The sequence below is a fragment of the Sturnus vulgaris genome, chromosome 1 (assembly GCF_052056855.1).
Source record: "Sturnus vulgaris isolate bStuVul1 chromosome 1, bStuVul1.hap1, whole genome shotgun sequence".
Taxonomy (NCBI): domain Eukaryota; kingdom Metazoa; phylum Chordata; class Aves; order Passeriformes; family Sturnidae; genus Sturnus; species Sturnus vulgaris.
Window position 1 is genome coordinate 138,549,449 of NC_142243.1, and position 19,115 is coordinate 138,568,563.

General features: G+C 34.9%; 1 protein-coding gene across 1 annotated transcript in view; it reads right to left on the reverse strand.

The window, feature by feature from the left end:
- ANGPT1 (angiopoietin 1) overlaps positions 1 to 19,115 on the reverse strand; it is a 153,606-nt gene that overhangs the window by 74,125 nt on the left and 60,366 nt on the right. Inside the window, exons 2-3 of the mRNA XM_014879369.2 lie at positions 8,442 to 8,597; positions 7,434 to 7,555 (exon numbers count right to left, since the gene is read on the reverse strand). Coding sequence (XP_014734855.1) covers positions 7,434 to 7,555; positions 8,442 to 8,597 — 278 coding nt within the window. The remainder of the gene's footprint in view (positions 1 to 7,433; positions 7,556 to 8,441; positions 8,598 to 19,115) is intronic.

Consider the following 19,115-nt stretch of genomic DNA (forward strand, 5'->3'; position numbering starts at 1 on the left):
AGAGGAATGTAATAAAATCCATATGGAATAGCTTCTACTCTATATCATGGAGCCTTAATATGAGCTGTTAGAGATGATAACAATGCAAAGATTAAATTCAGGCACCAAAAGTTGCTGTGCAAGCTAGAGTGAGATCAACTTTTTTTTTTTTTAAGCAGCAAATTCTTTTCTGAAATATTATAAATGTGGAATTTGCAAAGATCCTGAAGAAAACATACTTCGTAATATCAATATGTCTAGTTCTGTGAAAATCAAAATCATCTGGGTAAAGGGAACAAAAAAGTAAATATGTGATGGAAAATACATTTTCATGGGGTCCCAAACTCAAAGGAGAATATAACTCATTTTAAAAAGCTCATTAATTAGAAACAAAATAACAAGATTTAGTGGACTGAAATAAGACGGTAGAAGGTTACACCCTGAAAAAAAAAATATGGATTTTGAAGCTAAAGACTATAAATTATTTTAGCACCTTATCAGACCTGCGGCTGATTTTTCATCACTTGAACACTAACATTAAACATCATGGTCTAAATTCACATAGATTTTTTTGAGAATATTTATGTGGTAGCTATTGAACTTTCTTGTGCAGAAAGTCAGATGTAGTTTAGTTTGGCAGAAGCAGTTGAAAAATCCTCAGATGGATTTAGTTCTAGTCATAAAATATTGTCAAACAAACCCACTTCCTTTTGAAATTTATCAATTCTATCCACAGAATAATTCTATTCACTGATAATTTTTCACAGAAATTATTGAAGTCTTGATTGTGACTCTAGATTTTAACTTTTCTGATGGACTAGTTACATCAATGCACTTGGGATAGGAAAAATGTGGCCTGGTCAGTCTAGAATAGAATGGGTGCTACGTGGGGCCACATCCCACTCTGACATCTTACAGTCCCCCAAAATGTCGTGTATTTTCACATAGTGAAAGTGCAAGTGAAGATGGCATTCAGGAAGATAGAATATAGCTTTACAGTTATATAGTAAATAAAGAAAAAAAAGTTCCCTTTATCTTTATCCATATACTACAGTCCTATGTATTTCCTTAATTCCACAGTATCCTATCTGCATGTCCACAACAAATAATTTCCATATCTGAATGATTTCATGTCAAAGAGTCTTTGACATCCACAGTGTTATTTGTGGCAGCACTGGCCATATCGAGGAAGAAAAGAGAAGAATGTTTAGAGCTTCAGAGTTTGGCATCTACAGAGGCAGACAGGAAGCAGATGTTTTATGGCTTTAATAATAATATATGCTAATATTTCTTTGTGGTGTGTCAACATGTGGTGGAAAGATGGAAGTGTCATAGTGCTTGCTTCCTTTTGTTTTCTACATAGATTAAAAGTCCTGTAATTATAAACTGCAAAACTATGCTATTTTCAGGAATGCATATATATTTATGCATTTATACATCTTTCTATATCCATAAATCTGTATCAGATAAAAGTAAGTCCTGAGGATAGGACAACTCCCGGTATTCCTGGGAGAAGTCCAAAACATTCAATTTTGTTTTACTATGAAACAATGAGAAAACTTTGGTCAAATCTCCAAATGAACAAAAGCAAAGTCTTCACACAGATTGGGGATTTCTGAACTGATCTGTTCCAAAAGGAAGAAATACTTCAATAGCGTGAGAAAATCTGCTCTTATGGCTTTTGACTCCAATATGGTCAGAATAATTCATTTGTATTGTTATATTAATATTTGTTATAGATCACTTAAATAAAAAAATAAAAGAAGTGCTGGGAAGTCCAAAATAATCTTGAAGCAGATTGAAAATAATTTAAAAGATATTTAGGGTTTCTTTAACTGCGGCAAGATCACTCCATTGCCTCTCTTTTGTAACATCAGACAACCTCTAACAGACAAATACTATTAAGAAATAACTTTGCTGAGTGCTTGGTAAAGAAATTTTCTCAAATTTTTAAAGAAGCACTGTGAAGACAGTTAAAATTAAAATATTTTTAATAATTTTCATTAACGGATATTGCCGACACAAAATACTAAGAAAAATGGAAAGAAGGCTATCTCTATGCAAATCTGTCCAACATCCTCAAAAAGCTGACTGAAACACTCTTTTATAACACTTCCCAGTAAAATGTTATGGCTCTTTATTGCAGTAAGTTTCCTGTATTAATTTTCTATGCATTTTAAATTCCTATACAATTCCTACACAATTCCTACATGTTTGAAATTTCTAAATTTTTGAAGATATTACTAATCTAGACATATGAAAAATTCATGGGAAGTAGAACACAATAAAAATAAATCACCATTCACCAGAAGTATCATATAAATATATATATATTTCTTTATAAAGATCCGCATATAAGCACATATATATGTGGGGTTTTTTTATAATTGGAGCCTTCATTTTGGGCAAATAAACAGACATTTGGGGAACAGAATAAAGTTGTGAATAAAAAAGTGTTGTTAACATGAATAAATACCAATATTACCCATTGGACACTTTGGAGTCATTATCTAGGAGAATATTAATTTAAAACCACACACATGCAGATCCCAAACCCAGACAAATTCAATTTTTCTAAAGGCTAGCTATGTCTCAATGTCTAATGTAGTTTTGGTGAGGCTAGGAATCTGCTTTCAATGGTACAAACGATGTCTTGATTTTGTCAGGATACAAATCTGTGGAATGACTTGGTGCAACGCCTCAGTACAATTGTGCTACGTCCAGCTGATTCAGGAAAAAGCCTCTACTAGTGCTGGAGAGGGTAGAATACCCATACAGAGGTCAAAGAATGACTTCTGGTGAAAGCTGTTGTCATTTTGAAAGGTGATGAAGTAGAACATGTAGGAACGCTCTGGTAGCTGTCCAAGGAGGAAGGAAAATCTGCTTTAGACAAACTGACTTGTAAGGTAGTTTAATCACTAATCCACTCCAGACCACAGAAGTTTAAGAGTTTTTTTTTTTTAATCTTTGTTTTCAGAATCCTCACTTTAGAACAGGATATTCTGTGAGAACAAGATCTGGACCAGACCTTGGAGATAGACATCTTTTGCATAAAATTAATCTTTAAATATATATTTTTATATATATTAAATATACAGATAAAACATATAATTTGTTGAGCTATTCAGTAATTAAAGACAAGTAATGTCACATTGGAAAAAAGTTGTTTGGCCATATATCTATAGGTTTCTTTTATTATATATGTACAGGAAGACCAATGGGTAGAGAGTTCCCATGCTTACTTTTGAGTGCAAGAACATTATTTTATTAAAGGAAGTGTGAGACAGATTCTTTGTTCTTCCTTTTAGGTGAGTGAAATTTTCCCTATGTTGTTAGGTGCTGACCACTCATACCACCTTGGGAATCTGATACTGTCTGATCAGTTTAAGGAAATAAGAAAATATGTCTGCATATTTCTCAGGGCCAGTAAAGTAACCAGTCACTTAGCAGCAGTAAGCCTACTTTTTATAACAGTGACAAGATAATTCCATTGAAATCACATAAGTGAACTGTAAAATTGGGGTTTATCTTTTTAGTATATGCACAACCTTCAAATAAAACTTGTCAGACATATTGTGTTTCCTCATCTTTCACAGTCAGACAGACACTCAAGAATCATTCTTGAGTCCCTGCTTTTTATAGCATACAACAATTCTTGCATTGAACGTGTTAATCCAGTATTATTTTCTGCAAATTCAAGCAAGATTTTATGTTTAAATTTCGCTTCCACTATTTGTTGATGGAAGATCCAGAATTCCATTGTATTTTACCTCAATTATTTCATTTTAGCAAATAGAAAGTTCTTTTACACTTGCATATTGAAACAAATGGCACACTATAAATTAAATGCAGCTGGTACACTCTGGGGAAAAAAAAAGGGGGATTCATAAGGCACTTAAGAAGGGAAATCTTTCAAGAATAAATCAAAATAGCATTTAGAAAGCTCTTGTGGGAAAAAAATAGCAATGGAAGAAACCACCATTTACATTATAGTGGGTGGGAACCCACAAAACCAAATTATTTATGGCATGAGAACACTCAATAGACACATGATTCTAAGGCAAATGTGACTCTATTTACACCATGGAATATCTTCTATTTCAGTGGAATAAAAGAAAAAAAATTGGCCCCTCTTCTGAGCAGAGACAGGCAGTAAAGAGAAAGGCCAAGAATAGACATATTTCTAGTCTAAAGAACATGTACTGCTCTCTCGTTGATATGCAGTGTTAGTTTTATTTAAGGATGATATGCGAGTTACTGTAGTACATCAATGATCAGTTATTGTTACTATAAGATTTTGCATTACTTTCATCCAAAATTCAGTTCTCTGAATGTAATTAATATCTTAATTTTTATTTTATATAGAGGAAATTTTAGAACAAAGAAAGCATTTATCAGCCCACACTACACTATCTCTTTTGATTGTTTTTGCAAGACAATAGCTCCTACACTAGTTCCCACTGTGCTGTAAACCTACTGCAAAAGAAAGATCTTTTCTAAAAAAAACTTAATCCACGTACATAATGTGGATAAAATAAATTTTCTCTGTTTATTGATGTGAAAGTGATACGGAGAGGGATTATGAGTACCTAAGTGCAAATAGCTACTAAACACCACCTGATGAGTAATCTGCAGATATTGTTTAAATTTAAGCAAGTAAAATCGTTGCCATGTCCAGAAGCCTGGTGAGATCACCAAGATTTGTCCCACAGTCAACCTGACACACACACATGATTGGTTTCAAGCTTTGAACCTGCAAGGCCAAGACTATACATTTTTTGTGATAAGTAGATGATGATACAAAAGTGAATGATCCATATTTTAGTTTAATTATACCACTGCCTTCTCCCTATTTTTATCAGGCCCAAGGAGACTTTAAAAGAACCCACACAATGCATGCCAGGTCCTTGCTTTGCTACAAGATGAAATTCTGCATGCCTTTCCATCTATCCACAAATACCTATACCTCTGAGACAAACAACAAAAAATGTGCTTTTAAAAAGCCCTCCTTTTCTTCTGACTTTTCAAAAACCATTTTATCATAATGTCAGCCAAGTCAAAGGTCAATTCAAGTAGGGCTTATTTGTTTACTGACATGAAGGCTTTTTACTCTGATTCATTCCTAAGGTAAATAAACAAATCCAAATGATTAAGCATACAAAATGCAGTCTCTTCAGCAGCTAACAAAATTTTGTTGCTAACCATATCGTAGCAGATAAAAGTACAAGTATTTATATACTTAACTAATACTTGAATTAAGTCCATTTTGAAATAAATTTGTAAAATATGTAGAATGAACTGCCCCCTACCCATACCCAACCTATCTGTGGATTACTGGGAGACCCCACACAAGCAGTTTAGTTGAATTACCTATTTTTGAGATTGCTGAAGACAAAGTTAATCCCATACTAATTTATTCACATTTCTATTTGGTTAAGGGACATCTGTGGAGTTCAAGTTTTCAATGTAATAGAATTTCTTCAGAATAACATTTGCTGGAACTACTGCTTACAAACAGTTTTTAGATAAAACATATTAAATTGGTTTTTCATAAACAGTAGCAATAATGATCTATTATACAACCTAAAATTATATTATGCAACTAGATACATTTAACAGACACATTTCTGCATAACAATATTTCCTCTTTTTCATCATTACTTGTATTTTGCCTTCTTTACCCTGCAGTCTCTTGCCCACCATGGTGCTACTCTCTCTTATGCATAACCCTGGGCAAGGTTTTTCTGCCTCAGCTGATGATTCCTGTCCAGCAGCATGGGGTCACACTGCTGTCTTTGGAAGACTGGCTGATCTCAGTTAAAACAGTCCTCTACAGCTTGTATCACATGCTTCAGTGTCTGCCTCCTCTTAAAAGCTTTGCCTCACTTCAATATCAAATGTTGACAGAGGAAATAGAAACCTTAGTCCTAGCCAGACTGACCTGACTGCTGCTCTTTCTAGAAGGGAGCTGAGAGTGAGGCTGAGGAGTGAGAGCACTCCCTGCTCACACCTGGCCACGACAGAGGCACAGTGTCTGGTACAAAGAGCACTCGGGAAGGGGAGCAGCTTTTCCCAGTGTCCTGGTGCCAGTTCCCAGGTGCAGCTGCTGTGAAGAAAGGCCAGAGCTGCCCCGTGCTGGCTCCAGCCAGCTGTGCAGTGTGAGCAGGGAGGGGAAAAGGGAGAGAAAAGTGCTGCAGACACCAGGGTCAGAGCAGGGGAAGGAAGGAGGCACTGGAGCAGACACAGCCCTGCAGCCTGTGGCAGAGACCACGGTGCAGCAGATATTTCCCATGGAGGACATATCTGCTATACTGGAGCAGCTGTGTCTGGAAGGAAGGTGACACCTGTGGAGAGCCCATGTGGAGCATTCTTACCCTGAAGTACCCAAACCTGTGGGAAAGAACCAAGCTGGGGAATGGAAAAAACATGAGGAAGAAGGCAAGCAAAGTGTTGTGCACTGTCAACATCTCCAATTCCTCATCCCCCTGTACTGCTTAGGGGGCGTATAGAAGAACCAGGAGTGAAGCTGACCATGGGAAGAAGGGGAGATGGAGGTGAAAGGTCTTTTTGGGTTTGTTTCTGTTTCTCACCATCCTACACTGTTATTAATTGGTAGTAAATAAGGCTGTTTTGCCCATGACAGTAACTGATGAGTGATCTCCCTGTCTTTATCTCAACCACTAGTTTTTCCTCATATTTTCTCCCTGTTTTGATGACGAGGGGGAGTGAGAGAGTGTCTGGGTGGGCGTCTGGCATCCCAGACAAGGTCAGCTCACCACACATGCTTTCTGACATACTAAATTGCTAAGCCCAGTGACTTCAGGTGCTGAGTTCCTCTGCCACAGAAAGGGAATGCTAGAACTGCTTCCTAACTCAATTTACTGCTTAGAAAGTTGTATTGCTAAATGTTTTTTTCATCAGCTTAAACATATACTCAAAATGTTTATCATTGACTTCTTAAAATGGAGCATGGCTACAAGTATGCTATAGATTATTGAGTACAAAAGGAGGGAGAGATCCTACTATATACCTTACCTTTGAATCCATTCAAATTAGAAAGATGAAATAATTAAGATTTTCTGTTTCTGATGCACTTTAAGGTTGTTGAAAAATTTCATAATTTAATATTAATATTTTTCTTCTTGAAAACACTCAAAAGTTATCCCTGTGCTTCTAGGTTGCAGGAACTGTGGTCATATGACTAAGTTGTCATGAAACAGAGTAAGATGTAAATTTACAATGAACATGAAAAGGGGTAAAAATCGGTTTACATTTATCATACAGGACATAACATAGTTATAACAAAGTTCACACCCCGGGTATTTTAGTGAGAACATAAATATTACCTATGCTGTCCACTTACCAAATTTGCTCCTTTCATCAGTGGTTTAAAACAAAGTGCACACAGACCACTTTGCAATGAACAGAGAAAGAGACCAGCTACTCACTCTTACCTGTTTTTCTCGTGAATTTTTAGGATTTCGTGTGTCTGTTGTAGCAGCTGTTTTTCTAGTTTGTACGTTGATAGGGAATTTTCCAGTAGCTGAATTTCGAGTCTGGATGTTTGATTTAGTACCTTAACGATAAATTTAAAACATTAATGTTTATATTGTCCTGGATATTTTGTTTTAGCAGTAAAATATAATAATTTCATTCTGATTTGATGATTTATCAAAAATTGTTTCTAAATCCTTTTTTAACCTCGGCTGCTCAGCTGGTGCAGATGAACTCAATCAAGCTACACTGATATGTACCAGCTGATATTCTGGCACTCTGTTTACTGTAGAATAGTAGTAGATCAGCAGAAAAAGGCAAGGTGACTGCCAAATAAGCTTCATTTCAATGGAAAGAACAAGAGACATGCCTCAAACATGCATTCCTACAAACCATGCTTAAACCAGAAAAGTGTAAGAGTACTTGGAATGAAGTCAAAGTGTTGCATCTGCTAATTTGTAAATAGAGCTCCTACTTTAGCTTTCCCCTGCATTCTCTTTTGTGGTGTTGGCAGTTCAGTGGCTTATTTTTGTTTGAAATCATTGACATTTGCAGAGCAATCTAAATTATCCTTTTTTGTTGTCCTACTGAGCTTAAAAAATTGGGAAATGATTGGTATACAACAACAACAAAGATCAAAAGCTATGATTTAGCCTGTTACTCATTATTTAGCCTGACACTTGCATCATTGACAATAGGTAGCTGTTCATTGAAAGTCAAATGCTGATCTAGCTTCCTGGGCAGTCCTACCTTTGTTACACACACAGAGATAAATATACTAACAAATGAAATAAAAAGAAAGACACATAACAAGAGTCAATCATCAGTGCTGTTATTACCACGAAACAAAGTGTGTTTCCAGGACCCCTGTGTTGAAATGTTTTGTGTGGTAATCCATTAGTAAGGAAAGAGTTTGAGAAATGTTCTCTGCAATTAACAGCTTTTTGAAAACCACGCTGGGAACATACCTGGGTTTCAACATCCGTGAGTTTTCTTGTCTGCTCTGCTGTCTGGCTGAGGAGGCTGGTCCCTATCTCGAGCATGGTGGCAGTGTGATTCTGCACAGCATTCTGCTGCAGCTGCACCATCTCTGATTTCATGTTTTCCACAATGTAGTTCTCAAGCTGTAAAAGAGAAAAGGTTGTAGGTGTGGTATTTTACCTGGTGAGGCATTCTGATGTCATAAAGGATTCATAGCTGGCATTCTTGTCAAAAGCAGAAATTTTAATATTTCCAGGGGGATCCCAAGTCTCAGTTGATCATATGACTATTGGGGTAGGGATCTGAATATCTTCCCTTTCAGTCAGAGTCCTAAGATTTTTCCAAGTATCATGGTCTGTCGGCATGAGCTGGAGCAGGCCCTGCCTTTATCTGTGTGAAGGTTGCAATGAGCATTTGTTATGGAGATATTACAGCAGTTTCAAAATGAAACCCTGAAAGAGCAAGGCACACCAGAGGAAAACATCAAGCCCTGTATATCATAACTTACATGTGAGTCTTTCATGGAAGAGATCCTACCATATCCTACATCCCTTGGTTTATGTCTGTCATTCACTCAGACAGAAATATGATTTTTTTATTTGGTTGAATCCCCAGAAAGATTTTTCACAAACTCAAGAATAATCACATCTTAGTGTAATTGAGATCAAGAATTTGTAAAGGAATGGTGACACTGTCATGGCAATAAAAGAAGTTGTTGGCCAAAAAAAGCACAGAAAGCTGGTTTGCTCCTTTGCTTTTTTGGTCTTGATATTTGGTTTGACTTGGCAAATTGTTTAACAGAATCTGAACTAGGACCCTATAAATAAATTGAGTACCCTAAGGAGGGATGCTTTTCCTTACTGTTTGTTTTAGTCTGTGTAGGCAGAATCATTCCCTTCTAGCTAATACTGTCCTTGTCCGGCCACAGCAGACTATAAACCCAGGGCTAGTCTACACTATGATGAGATTGTTTCTTTCTCATATAAGCAATGCTCTGGCTTGATGTCCTCCATAAAGCTTTAACATAATGACTGATGGCCTGGAACATAGTTTTCAATCCTGTCCACTGAAATAACCAGTTGGAGTCCAGCTGGTTTAGTCCTTAGTTTTGTTTTGCAACTGATGTTCTTTATGGTTCGCTGATTTCAGACCTAAGCAACAACTGTTTAACGTAATACTGTTAATCACAGTGGATCAGCTTCTGTAGCAGTAAGCATATTTCACTGTGACAGATAAGTTGCACAACTAAATAGCAAGAATCAGATGGAGCTGATTTAAATACTGCATAAAGGAGCAGTATCAGATATAGAGTGTGATTAATAAGAATGGCTGCTTTCATTTTTTCTGTAGGTATACCTGTGCCTAGGGGCCACAACTGTTGGATATTCTAATGAGTCATTTCAGTTGAGCTCACAAAATACTTATTACAAGTTTGATCATTTATGTGCACCTACTAGTTTTATGAACATTATTACAGAAATAGGATACTGCCACCATGTAAAATATTTTCTGCATAAGACAGTTGTTGATTTTTTTTATTGTTGTTTTTTTATCTCAGTCTGAAGAAACAATAACCATCATGGTCAAAACTAAAGTGGATGTCCTACAATATCAGAAAAAAGAAGTTTGCTTGAATTGCCAGGCAACCACTCTGAGTTGAAAGCCAGTGTTTTAAGGGGTTGCTAAAATTGATTTTTGAATACTTTGATAAGTATTTAAATGAGATTTAACAGCTAAAGAAAACTGTGTATTGCAAAGTACAGTGGATGTCACCATTTTGCACTCCCAGTGTAAGTTTAATGCTTTGATTTAGTTTATTACTCTGAGACTTTTTACAGATATTAAGCTGGTTCAAATGAGAGTTTATTGATCCATTGCATTTCTATAACATTATTTTATTTTCAGAAGCATTTTGCCTGCATAACTCTTTCTCATAAGACAGTATATTTTTAGTCAACCTTTGCTTCTCATTTTTCTAAATAGTTTTGTTCTTTTCCCCCAAACTATCTCTTGATTGCAAATAGTCCTTGTGAATGAGCCCCATAAACTGAGTGATTGTCCTTTTCCATTTTCAGGTCCAGAATATGGAGACTGATTCTGGAACATGTGAACAAGAAGTTCAATTTCTCTGATAAATTTAGCTTCCTAATGAAACACAGGATTCTCCAGTCATGGTACTGCTCATGACAGGTTGCCAACACACACATTTCCTCACATGCAATGTCTTTCATTTGCAGATAGGAACTTAGCATGTTTGTGCTGTAGCTGTCCAGTGCTTGATTTGCTGGCCTGGAGCTTTCTGAAACTGTCTTGCTGTACATGAGGAATGTAGTGCATATGTGCAATGGGTGCCTCTGAAAACCCCTGCAAAAACGGTAACTGCATTTATTACACATCAGAAATCAGATGTTTTCACATATAAATAAAATGCCCACAGATGGGGATATAGATAAAGAAATGAATATTTTTAAGTCGTTTTCTTTGCCTGTTACTTTAGTCACATTACAGAGTGCATTGTGATTGTGATTGCATCTGTGTGGAGCTACAACAGTTTTGACTAGCAGGAACACAACCATAGATTGAGGCATATTGTATAACTCATACTTTTAATTATTCCCGTGTAACAGTGTCCCCATGGTCTCCAGTCTTTGGTAATTGGCCTTGGTTACTCACCCCTAAGACAGCCTCAGATCTGATCTAAGACTGACTCATTATAACAACAAAGCTGGCTTTCCTGTTTCAGAATTACTCATTAAATGCTTTTGTAAATATTTGGTGTTCAGAATACCACCACAATAGTTTCTGTGAGCACATCTCTGGAGTATCAAGAGCTGTTCACTCAGGCAAAGGAGGGTTGAACAAGGACTGAAATAATATAGGGGCTTTGTTACATTAATTCCCCTTCCTTCCTCCATTCACCTACTTCTTTTAGTTTGCTCAGTAAATTTATTGGTTGCATTACTGGCCTTGCTAAATTCAATGCCAAAATTCCCATTGGCTTCAATAGGCCAAGATTTCACCTATTATTTTTATTGCAGGAAGCCAACAATTTACTAGGTTCATTATGACCAAGCATGGAATTTCATCTGAAGTTCTCCCTTCTCTGGAGGCCTTGTATTAAGCATCTGAACTGAGCTTTCTTTGTGGTTAGTTAAGAGCAAGATCATCTATTTACTAGGTGATAAAAGGATCCTTGCAGGGTGGCCTCACAGAAGATTTGACACATGGAAACCTACTCACAGAAACAAATTAAAGAACATTTAGGGTTTAAGCAATTTTCTAGAACTCCTTCATCCTATAATCAAGTTAAATTCAATTCCTCCAGAGACTCTGAATTAACAAGTCCTTAAATTACTATATCTACTTATTTCAGCTACTTTCTTTGCAAAAGCGAAACAGAATGATATTCGGCATTCTTTTCCCCTCATCCCACCCCTCCAACTATATGGGTTTCCACATTAAATTGATGTCCTTGTTATTAATTTGGCTGCATCTGCTTTCAGTAAGACTCATTACATTGAAGGAGTTGTGGGTAATGCTGAATTACCAGTGGGATGCATAAGAACCTTGTAACATTCTCAGAAATAAAACTGTCAGAAGTTCAGTGTTATTGGTTAATAAACATTCCAGAGGATTATATATTAAAAGTATCTAGCCTTTTCTGGAAAATGTCTATTGAACAACCTTCATAGAAACCACCCAAACACTAATAGAACTATTAAAATGGAAACTGTAATTTAGGGTCTATGTAATGATAAGTGTTTGTGGCAGATGGGTTTTAAATAAAAAAAGAGCTTTTCCTTTTACTTTCATCAAATAATGTTGGTCCTAAGTAACAACTATATGTTAAGAACTGGTATGATATCCAGAAGATGTTTTCATACAGTGCTTTACAAGACTACAAAAAAAGTAGTAAAGTAAAGTAACAACAGACTGCTCTCCTACCATAGACTGCACATCGTTTGGAAATATAGAAAGACAATGACCAGTGTTATTTTGTAAGAATGGTTTTGTGCTGTCATGCTTTGCAAACATGAATAAGTACTAGTAATGCTACACCACGACCCAAACAATGAAAGTTCAATTCTTGTTTCTTTATTTTTTTGTTTGGGGGAAGGTCATACCTCCCCACAGTGACAAACTGTCTCGAGGAGTGAAACAGAAAAATTACATTTGATGTGATTTGTGTTTTATAAATACACAAACAGCCTATATATAGAAATATATATAATATTTTAGAATTTCTTTGAGTTTTGAAGAAGCAGAAAGGAGTTAGGAAAGACTTTATCACTGAGAAAAGTTATTCATAATATTGAAAATGTCAATATTGCATTTATTTAAAAATATATTCTATAGGCTATTTGTCAATGAGAAAAAATTGATAAAATGGTAGATTTGCAGTGATACAACCTTCATGCATTACAATTCCAATCAGTAGAAAACAACAATCCTTGCATAATTTCTGTCAGTATATGATTACTGAGAATCAAGGACAAAGAACATGGATGGAACATAAAGGCAATGCATAATTCATAAATGTTAAAACTCTAATCTGTACCACTCTTGAAACAACCTTACCTGATGACCTACATTAAGATGATATAGGATCATATGGATAACTTCAGTAAATTTATGAAAACAACCTTGCAAGCTGAAGTGAAAGATTTAAGTGACTGCTGCACAAATTGGATTCGTAGAAAGTCATGTTGGGATATGTGGTATATAAGGCTTTCACAAAAGCATTGGTTATGAAATATACTGGTTATGAAATACATTGGTTATGAAATTTATTTTTGGATTTCAATTCTAAGAGGAACCAAAAAAACAAATCCACCAACTCCATATATAGTCAAACAAACATTTATGAGGAAAGGTGGCTGTAAAAAATGTATTTCCTTTTTTTTCTTTAAATTCAATGTACCCAGATTTCTAGCCTTAAAGCAACAAGAAAATAAACCTGTTAGTTTTTCAGTTGCACATTAATAAAAGTAAATATTAGCATGATGCTTGCACAATTATTCTGTACTTGGTTTCGCATTTTCATGTTTCTGTAATATTGCAACTCATCATTTTGACTTGCTCAGATATTTTTTATATCACAACACCCAATCACAACAATGTTGTTTTCCAGATTCTGTTCCTGACAGAGAAACAAACAATGACTTGCAGGGAACTGAAACATTGGACTGTTTTTTTCCAAACCAAATGTTCCAAACATATAAATGATACTTTTCCTTAAATCCTTGATTCCTTGAATGTCTGAATCTTTGGCATATCATATGTTTACAGTCTGGCTATAAGTCATAATTCAATAGATGCAATTCCACTGTGACCAGTGAAACCACAGCTGCATTCTCCTCACACAATGACTGAACACTGTTTCATTCAGCCCCAGCTGAGTGATACTGAGATTTCTTGTCTGGTTGATTTCCAGTACGCTAATGGCACTTGTCTTCATGGAGGTTGAGCTTGGGTTTATAGAAACCTTCAGTGAAATAAATGTGTGCTATAAGTGTAGAAGAATCTTTCAGTTATCTAAAAAAAACAAACAAACCAAAACCCCAAATCAAACAGGTTTTTCTCTCCAGACATAATTTTTTCAGAAGAAATCAGGGATAACACATGTATGAGATTATTCCAAAACCCATGAAGTAATATTTCTGCTGCATTCAGCATCAGTATAGCGTCTGCAGCATTTTTTATTTCAGTTCTGTGTGTTGCAATTCAAGCAAGATGTACATTATTTGAAAAAGCACATTTGTACAGAAGACCAAATATAAAAAATTGAAAGACTTAGAAATTATTAGCTTGATTGGAAGGCTAGCAAGAAAAAAATTTACTGGACTAACTCAAAAATGCAAAGGGAAAGTGAATAACCCGTTTTCCACATTCATTAAGCTTCAGTATCAGTTAAGTTTTTACACATTAGGTGAAAAGTTTTCTAACAGTACAGGTAATAAAATACTGGTAGGGATTGTTCTGTGAGCAAACTGTGAAAAGCCAATTGCTGTGGAGAATACTTCAGGTAAAGATCAGACCATCTATATCATTTTATAGTTCTTTCTACTTATATTGATTTCATTATTCATAGGGATTTTTATTACTATGCTTCAGACCTAAGCTATCAGGCTCAATATTTTGAATCAAGCTCTATTGTAAAAGCTCCACTGAACTGAGAAGAGTTTTGGAAGACTCATCTCCTTTGCAAGAGACTTTTTGAAGGAAGTCAAGAAAAAAGAGGAGTGTCTTGAATTAAAACCACAAATATTTTTAAAAAAGCAAACAAAACAACAACAACAAGAAACAAAACAAAACAAAATAAAACACAAAATCAAGAAAAGGAAGCCATGCATAATGATATCAATAAAAGGAACTGTTCTGGATAGACCAAATCAATCAAATTAGGACATTCATTGAGGAAGTTTCTGAATGTATTAATATTCCTCCATAGGGTGGCACTCTCCAAAACCATCTGAGAAATTATTTCATGACCTAGCTCTGCAATTATAAACTGGCAGAAATTTCTTAAACTCAAGTTACTTTTATTAGACTACTTTCAAAACTGTAATCTCTAAAAAATCAATCAATTTCTGGATATCCAAGCTTGTCTCAGTAGTGTCTTGGCATCTTTGTACCATTTTATGTTATTCAGTGAAGTACATAAAATGTAACAGGCAGTAACAGAGAATGATGGTGGAAGAATATGCTGTATGGAATCCCAATAAAATCTTAGGAAACTGGAAGGGGAAGTATTTTTTTTATTAATTACTTTATTTTATCATGAATAGAAATACAAGATATGGGCAATACATGGTTTTTTGTTTCAAGGTATTTAGAGACATTCCCAGCTAGGTTTACCCAATAGCATAACATTCAAATATGAATTTCAGTTTCTTATTAAATATGTGGCAACAAATATTTCCAATATGGTTTTGAAGCTTTATGTAATTCTAAAAGCTTAGCCATTTCTAGACCTAAAACCCAAAAATCTATATGAAAGAAATTTGTCACTTGAAATGCCATTAATTACCTCTTCTACAAAAGCATACAAAACATTTAGGAGTAAATTTCAATTACTTTTGTATGAATATTAGTTCATACAACGTTTTTTTTAACCTTGAGGCTTAATAAAGTCAATAAGCAGCATAACTGAGAATCATATCAAACATGATTAAATGGGTCCCACAAGGAAACTTCTGATAACATCACAAGGAAGCATCTAATAACATTTAATCATAATAATATGTTCTCATTTTCTACTGATTAGTAATATTTCTGGTTCAAAGAATTTTCTTGTTGAATGGTAATATTTATAAATTTTATTACTGTGTGAATGATATTTTTTCTTTCTTGATTATTTTATAAACCACTTATTTCTAGAGACTAAATTCATTTGGTTTTACAGTTGACTGAAAATATGAACCATCCTCAATATACACTGAAAGAGAAGACATAGTTATGAAAAATGCAACATCTGTCATATCACCCTAAATACACTAACATCTGTGGGGATTTAAAAAAAATAATTTTTTATTAAAGTGTGGAACTAATTAGTTTTCTTTAGAAAATATACTTTTGGTGAGGTCTACTTTTCAGAAATACTAATTTTGGAACAATTTCTGTGTAGAAGAATATTTAAACACCTTTGGCTCATTCCTAGCTTATGTGCATATGACAATCTAAATTAGTTCTACTGAAATATCTCCTTACTGCATTGAATATAGTTCTTGAAAAATGTAATCTCAAACTGCATAAATAGTTCTGATTGTTTTATTGCTGTGCCAGGTTATATCTAAACTTTCAATGAACCTGAGAAGCTGGAATATAGTTTGGAATCTCTATGTGTTATGGGAGATAGATAGTATAATGATTTAACATTATACTACTTAATATATTTTTAATTCTGCTTGGTTTCTGACACTCATGCCATATGGGCACACTTTTCTGAGAAAGGTTGTGAAATTAAGACTAAATGGTTTTTATGTTCTAGTCTTTCAGCAAGTTTCTTTATTTTGTATTTTATATATATATATATCTCTGACAGAAGCTGAATCTCTTTATTCATTGCCATGTGCTCTGCCTTCAGCTGTTCAGTTCTTAGGATCTTCCTGATGAAAACATCACAAATTCTTTTTTATTACCATTTTTCTCTCTTTCCTGTGCAGGTTGCAGATTACCATTGTGTCTTACATTAAGCTGATAGGAAGTCTCAAAGTCAGCTAAAGACCCCGTACATTATATCAACTGTCAACAAAGTCTCAATTTTAAATCCTTTTTGAAAGCTTAAATTGGAAGTTTAGATGGCATAAATCATAAGTTTAGATGCACTGAATAAACTGCAATTTCAGTACTTGGGCCTGCAGGAATTCAAGGGCATCTCTGGGTCCATCAATAAACTTCCTCACTCTTCCAGGTAATTTTTTCTAAATTATTCTTAGCTTCATCCCAGAGAGATCTACAAAACATCCACTCTAGGCATCTCATCAATCTTATAGCACTAACCAGAACTCACGATCTACACACTACATGTTCACACCCTCTGGGTGTGTGCTCCTGTGATAAATCACCTACTGGTGAGGAGAACTGAAACCTGTGTCAGATCTTTTCCTAGGTGATAGGGAGTCATGAAAGCTTCCTCAAGTTTGATTGTTATGGGAAATGTAAATCTCACTGTGCATTCCTGTCCTATGATCTCATTGGCACCTGGTAAGGACTGAATCATGGTAGGGTTTTGCTTTGTTCAAAAAAACGGAAAAAGTGCAGGAACACCGTGTGTCCACAATTAGCATTCATGCAGCTAACTTTACCTCAAAACACACAGAAAAATAGAAACAGAACAAATCTGCCTGGACAAAATGGTTCGTGGTCTGCTTGAGAGCAGAGAATCCTGCTACCAACTTCTGACTCGATGAAATCTCTGACAAGCTAGAGCAGCTGAGTGGACAAGGTATTTGTAAGAAAATGAGAATCCTCACCTCGACATATCTTATTTAGCAAAAAATGCTTATAAAAATCCTATCTAGACTACAAATAATATTAATATTTTAATGAAGAATCCTGTCCTTTTCTTCTGCCTTCCCTTGCCTAATAATGGCAAGTATTATTTTGTTGTGCTTTATTGTCTTGCATTCAGCATTTGGCTTCAACACCATGATTCTAGTGAATATTGAAGAAAGATGATCTTGTCCATTGGTACTTAATATAGCAAAGAGCAAAACCTCTATGTGCTGTAAAATCCATTCCCCTGCAGAGCCCAGGGAGGCTGAAACCTGAAATCTACTGAACTTCTTCAGTCACTAAGGAATTAATATCTAGACAAGAGTTTACATATTCTCATGCACAGTATTTATGTGCACAGATTTACATGAGTATATACATAATATACCTTAAATTATGGGGTTTAATCTATGTAGGCAGCAATGTTCATTTGTTTCCTATAAATTTTGGCTATATTTATGGTTCTGAACTTTTATTACAGTAATCTGGGTAAAAGCAATTTAATGATAGATGTTCTGGATATGTGGCAATTTTACCTTAGTTTTAATAAAGACATTAAAAAATTGATACATTGATACATCTCTGCTGTAATCAGTTTATAATTTTAAGAAATACATTTAAGAAATTCAAATAAATGAAATTTCCAGAAATATCTGTAGTAGTAAACTAAGAGCCTCAATTTCCCACAGCACTATTAAAAAGTTAACTGCTAGTATGAACTCTAACACCTTTTCTTCCCATTCTTGAAATTCTATATACACCCATTAATCTGTAAGTGCCTCCAGACATACCTATAATTATCAGCATTATAATGAATGTGTAACTGCATACCAGGGGGATGGACCTGCCAAAATATGTGCAGCCCTCAAAAATTTAGTTTCTTCCCATGCTGATGGGTCTGATTGCCTTCATATATGTCAAACAGTGCATTAAAAGTCATAAATAGAAGTCTTGCCAAATACTTCTTTCCAATTAAAATAAGAAAACTACATAAAAATCTGAGTGAAACGATCTCAAATTCAGTACACGTGTCTATATTTACATATGCACATACATGTATGTATACATAAAATAAGGATGAGTTAATTCCACCAAAGAGATTATAAAAAGTGTTTTACAAGTAGCCGGAAATAACTGAAAGTCACTAAACAATATAATGAAATATCATGTATTTAAATTAGCCTGTAGAAAAGACTAGGAAACTTAATAAGATAAAAGTGCCTTGGTTTATCTGAAATTACATAGTTTGAGATATATATCCTTTTATGGCTTTAATAATTGTATAGAAAGATAAGACCTTTTTTTCTAATAGGAAATATGAGAGCAGCCAAAGCATACAAAGACAATTCTGGTCCCTCTTCATTACATTCCTCTTGAGATTTTGAAAGAGAGCAATCACTTTTCCTTTTAGTAAACGTTTATTAATACAATTTCCTTCATCCCCAGTTGTTGGAGTGAGATTCAGGGTATGATTATAGGGATCAAATCCTTGCCCTGAGTTTACTTCTTGAATGCCACAATCTCTCAATGAAAAATGTAGAACTGTGGGTTTCTCCAGAGAGCTCATATAGTGGAAATAAGCATTTTTATTTCTATTAACTGCTAAAGGAATAACCATACTGGAATTGAAATAACGAATAGCAGAATTGGGCAGCTCTGTGCTT